The sequence below is a fragment of the Cebidichthys violaceus genome, unplaced genomic scaffold, assembly GCF_023349555.1.
Source record: "Cebidichthys violaceus isolate CVI_PGR_0920_01 unplaced genomic scaffold, fCebVio1.0.p SCAF_10, whole genome shotgun sequence".
Classification (NCBI taxonomy): Eukaryota; Metazoa; Chordata; class Actinopteri; order Perciformes; family Stichaeidae; genus Cebidichthys; species Cebidichthys violaceus.
In genome coordinates, this window is record NW_027176263.1 from 13,038,471 (window position 1) to 13,044,014 (window position 5,544).

At 44.7% G+C, this 5,544-nt stretch overlaps 1 protein-coding gene across 1 annotated transcript in view; it reads right to left on the reverse strand.

Annotated features, from left to right (window-relative positions):
• Nucleotides 1-541: 541 nt before the first annotated feature.
• The window catches only part of btaf1 (BTAF1 RNA polymerase II, B-TFIID transcription factor-associated), a 21,075-nt gene continuing 16,072 nt past the window's right edge, over nucleotides 542-5,544 (reverse strand). Inside the window, exons 28-38 of the mRNA XM_068726573.1 lie at nucleotides 5,195-5,362; nucleotides 4,932-5,009; nucleotides 4,710-4,839; nucleotides 4,472-4,613; nucleotides 4,219-4,349; nucleotides 3,772-3,894; nucleotides 3,487-3,639; nucleotides 2,368-2,579; nucleotides 2,108-2,267; nucleotides 1,284-1,454; nucleotides 542-706 (exon numbers count right to left, since the gene is read on the reverse strand). Coding sequence (XP_068582674.1) covers nucleotides 566-706; nucleotides 1,284-1,454; nucleotides 2,108-2,267; nucleotides 2,368-2,579; nucleotides 3,487-3,639; nucleotides 3,772-3,894; nucleotides 4,219-4,349; nucleotides 4,472-4,613; nucleotides 4,710-4,839; nucleotides 4,932-5,009; nucleotides 5,195-5,362 — 1,609 coding nt within the window. The 3' untranslated portion in view covers nucleotides 542-565. The remainder of the gene's footprint in view (nucleotides 707-1,283; nucleotides 1,455-2,107; nucleotides 2,268-2,367; nucleotides 2,580-3,486; nucleotides 3,640-3,771; nucleotides 3,895-4,218; nucleotides 4,350-4,471; nucleotides 4,614-4,709; nucleotides 4,840-4,931; nucleotides 5,010-5,194; nucleotides 5,363-5,544) is intronic.

Below are 5,544 nucleotides of genomic sequence, written 5' to 3' on the forward strand. Positions count from 1 at the left end.
CTGTATACTCTGGCAATGCGGCGTGGGAGGAGGGCGGTGGGATGTAAAAGCAGCACCTGGTGCCGTTACTACAAAAGACCACTATAAGTATGATGCTTGAGAGACCACAACAACAACAACACTGTACTACAGCGGTGGCGGTGCTGTAAACTCCCGTGGACCATGTAAACACTGGAGGCGTTTGTCACATCGTCATCATACCATTAAATCCTCTAAAGAGGGCTTGTTGAAAACCTGGGTGGTTTTGTGCTCAACATAGAATTACAGGGTGTCTGACCTTGTACAGACACATCATCATTGTTGAAGCAAAAAAAATAAAGATTTAGTTCCTATTTTGGCTGTGTTTTAGTTATTGCTTTGGGACGTTTGTAACAATTCCCCACAAGTGACTTCCTATAGTTACCTTGTTTAAAGAGTGTGTGTAAGTGTGTGAGAGTGTGTGTGTGTGTGAGATAGTAGAATGCAGCAGCGGGCATCTCCTCGGCGCTCTGACCAGGTCCTGCTTGGCCAGCATATGGAGGCTGTGGAGGGTGGAGGGGGGGGGGGGGGGGGGGGTCATGCAGCGCTACTGCAGTGAGTGCATGAAGCTGTCCAGGTTGTACTCCGTGTCGTACTGCTGCTGGTCCCATAGCTCCCCCAGGCCGTCCAGCACAGACTTCATGGAGGACTTCCCCGATGTTGAAGAAGACTGCTCACCCTTCTCCCCCTGAAACGCATTTAGAGACAAGACGGTTCAGCCAAACACGGCGAGTATTCCACCGTTTATAGGTGCGTTTTCAGGAATACATGAGCATTTTGTCAGGTGGTTTTCTTCTTCCTCTAATCAGACTGAACTACAGTCTGGTACAGTTTATATCTTAAGTAAAAAAAACACATTCAGATGATTTAAAACAGCAGCCTCACTCATTAAATGTGTGAATTCTGTTCTATTTCTTAAAAATGGGATAATTTCTTCTGACGTCAGCCGGGGCACCTCTGCTATAATAAGCTGCGAGCATTTATGTGCGATATGTATCTGAATAATGATCCTCAAGCTGTTCGAGTTTACATCTGGTGTTAATAAGCACTCGTTATCTGTATTCTGGCCTCATCATGATCTCAGTATGCCAATCAGTTAGGCAGTACTGGCGGACTTGTCCCCGGTTTAGGGAGGCAATGCCATCATTCATTTCTAAAAATCACTTTTTGCAAGCTAAGACATGCTAGCTGATACTTCTTTGACATTGTTTAGATCTCCATGTGGCAGATCTGCGATCCCCACCAGCATGCGTCGGAGGTTTCACCTTGTCGAGACTGAAGAGGTTGAGCAGCTGGTCCGTGCCCATGCTCTGCAGGCTGGCGTTGTCTTGGCTGATGACGGTGTTGGCGATGCTAATCTTGAACTTCTGCAGACCCATGATCTTCTCCTCCAGCGTGCCCCGGGTGATCAGCCTGTACACGTTCACCACCCGTTTCTGCGCGGTACGAACACAAGGGGAACGTTAACAGAAGGTATTTAGATGTGTGGGACGGGGCCTGCCGTCCCACACATCCTTTTTGCATCACTGGTTTCATACAAGAGCGGCAGTGTCACACGATCCGAGGCCACGTTTAATAATGTAACAAGAAGACTGATGGACACGTCACAGCCTTCTTTTGGGAGCCATCTTGGATTCAGTACCATCTCAGTGCAACAGGAAATTATCAAAGCAGATGATCTAAAGCAGCTATTCTCAACCACTGGGCCTCAGAGCGCCACCTAGTGGGCCGAGGAGGTACTGCCAAATAAGTAAAATACTTTTTCTTTTTTTTTTACAATTTACAAAAATTATGTTTATATCGAAATGTGCTCAGGAATTCACATAAATAAAGATGTCAAATTAAAATGCACACTTTCAATGACCAGTAACAAGTAAAAGCGTGCCAGTAAAAACTCCAAAGCATGCGGTGAGAAAATATGACCCTGAATATATTAAATATGGAATCATAACGACCGGCAGTGACACAACGCATTTCACACAGAAGTGGGCCTTAAGTTACAAGATGTTGAGAAGCCCAAATATAGAGGTTATGCAGTCCACGCTCAGAGAGCTGTTTATGTGTGTGTCCTGTATTTTGCTCCATGTACCTGTCCTATTCTATGGGCACGATCCATGGCCTGAAGGTCCCTCATGGGGTTCCAGTCATGTTCCACAAACACCACGGTGTCTGCACCCGTCAGGTTCAGACCTAGGCCCCCGACATGGGTGGTCAGCAGCAGCACGTCGATGGATGGGTCATTGTTAAACCTGAGAGTCGGAGAGAACAAAGTCAGGAGGAAGAGATTAAGAACAAGGACAGGCGGGTGGAGTTCTGAGCCAAAGACACGACTTGAATCAATCCACCGACCTGGAAACGATGGAGTGACGCAGGCCGGCCGGCACACTGCCGTCCAGCCTCAGGTAGGTGACCGAGGGCAGTTTGGGTTTCAGGAGGTCGTGCTCCACGATATCCAGCATACTCTTGAGCTGACAGAAGATGAGCACGCGATGCTGGGCCACGACGGCCTCGGTGCCCCCCTCTGATCCCCCACCGCTTCCTAGACCGCAGTCCAACAGCAACTGAGAAGAGAAAACAGTTTAAATCTATTTAAACTGTTTTACTTCATTAAAAACGACATTTAAACTACATTAAATCTATTTCCAAAAAAAAGGTAGGTACCACTATAGGTACCCAAGGATCAGGGAGTGCAATGTAAAATGATTTTGGATTCATGTTTTTTTTTTGTTTTAACTGTGGTATTAAATGGGTATCGAGAAACGTGTGTAGACTTTGTTGCCTCATCTTTTATCTCCATTCTTTTGAATATGACTTTCATGAAAACATAATTTATAATAAAAATAAAAGCCACATTAATATGGATTATGTGAGCCGATTCCAAACGGTGGCCCGTGTTGCTTCGTATCACCCTCTATGTACCAACGTACATTTATAACTAATACGACACATATTACACGGTACTCAGCGTTGCATATGTGTCTGACCAAAATACCAAAAAAAGGAAAAATGATTTTTGTAGAGTTTTTAAAGTGGTTTTGTTTGGAATATGTATAATAAGCATATCATTTAGTTAGCGCTACTGAGAATTTAACAAACAAAAAAAGAAAAAAGAAAAAAACATGACATGTTTGCAGTTTTCAAGGTGTATATTTCAAATTGCATCTATTACACACATGAAAATAAAGTTGTGAACACCAGCTGAATATCTATGATCAGAATCGTTATAACTGTATTTTAACTGCTACTGTGTAAAGAGAATACTGCTGTTTAAAGTGTTTGCAAACCAAATATTATTGCACTTTTGTTCATATAGCAGTACTTTTAAAATACAAGTGCACAATACACTACTTTTTAATTCATTATTGAATTTTGCACGCAACATTAATTTAATCGCAAAAAAAAAAAATCATGAGATTAAAAATTGTAATTGTTGCCCAGCACTAAAAATAAGACTTCCCCGCACATCACCTGTTTGAGAGCGGAGAGTTTGGGCGCGTGCTGCAGGTCCCGCAGGCTGGAGCTCTGACCGGCGAGCTGCTCGGTGATGCGCTTGTACTCGGGATGCTGCGGGGTCAACACCAAGCTCGGGTGGTTACACAGCTTCCTCAGGTACTGCAGCGCCTGAAGGAACGCAGGTAAAGAGAGGCATTTGCAAAAGATAAAGGCATACACTAAGTATTAACAATAACCACCTTTAACTATTGTATGAGAGCAGGTAGACGCGTATCTAGACGCATAAAATATAACCAGTACCTGGAAGACATGGCCTGTGGCCTTCAGTTTAGGCTTCTCCTCCTCCCCTGTAGAGGTGTCAGAGATGCTGTCCTCCACACTGGCCTTGGCGCGAGACTTTGCAAAGTCTTCATATAACTGGACCTGCAGGTGGTGAGAAAGCAAACCATGTTGTTACACGGAGGTTGGGCCATTATCTAGTTCCTATGGAAACCAGTCACTTTACGTCCAATCAAGAATTATGTGAGCATACATCCCAGTATTAAAACGTATATGGTTGGCCTATAATGATATTACTAGCTTATTTTAGAATGAGTACAATATAGCAGATAACTAGAAGATACCAATGGCAAGGAGAATGCAAAGCTGAGGCACTAAGACTTTTCACTGTTAATTGTTCTGTCACTATGGTTTGCCTCTGGGTACTGGGGTAGCCCTTTAGATAATCGTTGGGGGGGTCAGAAGTACCTGTAGAGGACTCAGGTTGCAGTAATAGTCCTGAATGATTTTAGGAGGAAGGTCCTGGAGGACATCCTCCTTCATCCTCCTCAGAAGGAAGGGAAGCACCTGTCGATGTAGGGCCTCCATCGCCAGGACACCTGAGAGGGAGGAAGCAATATTAACCACCGCTAATCTCCTACTCTATGTAAGCATATTCATTGAAAAAATTGGGACGTTAGGAAAAGCAATATTTTGGTAGAAATCTGCAGTCTTTACACACCTGCCTCCTGTTCCCGTGAGGAACTTTTGGCGTCCCGGCTGGCCAGGATGGGTTTACCGTAGCGAGCGGCAAACTGCCGCTCTGTTCCGAGGAATCCCGGCATGAGGAAGTCAAACAATGACCAGAGCTCCAGGACATTGTTCTGGGGGACAGACAAGCGTGGAGAATATTAAAGCTCCGACGAGTAAACACGAGGACAAATGGGGACATTTAAACAGCCGGACAGCCGTGAGCTCACCTGGATGGGCGTTCCTGACAGGATGACTCTGAAGTTGGCAGCCAACTGCTTGATGGCTTTGGAGAGTTTGGTTTTCCCGTTCTTGATGACATGGCCCTCATCGAGGATGCAGTAATTAAATTTGATATTCCTAAAAAAAAAAAAAAAAAAAAAAAAGTTGTTAAAAACCGAGCGCCTACCTCTAAAACACAAAACTAGATTTTAGAACGAAATGATACGCACCTAAAAAAGTCGATGTCATTCCGTACAACATCGTAAGAGGCTACTACGAGGTTGTGTTTCTTCACTTGGTGCTGCAGCCTGGAAAAGTACGAGTTCAGGAATTTAGTGGGAAGACGTAAATGAGACATTGTATACTGTATGTTACAGTTGCTGTGTAATAATGAATCCAAACCAACATTAAAAAGTGCTTTGTCAGGATGAGACATAAATCTTTCTCTGCCTGCAGGCTTCTCGCCTCGTTATTTAGTCTGACTAAGCTTTACCGCATTCGTTCTGTAGGAGGCCCAGTGTAGTGCAGTGGGTTGAGGTATTCTTTGGTGCAGAATTTGCTCACTTCGTCCACCCAGTGGCCGGTCAGTGTGGGAGGACACACCACCAGAGAGGGCAGGGGGCTGATGTCTGGGGCCTTAGTCCTGGCATATTCCTGGACCCTGAATGGACATCAAAACACACAGAAGGCTGAGTCGGGCTTACTTGCACGAGAGCGTTTTAAAAGAACAAGAAAAACTGGGACGAATCACTGTTGATGCTGAAACTGTCAAACCCTGCTTTGTCCATTGTCTCGCTGCACAGCATGTGGCAGGCTGATTGTAGTCAGAAATGAATAGCATAT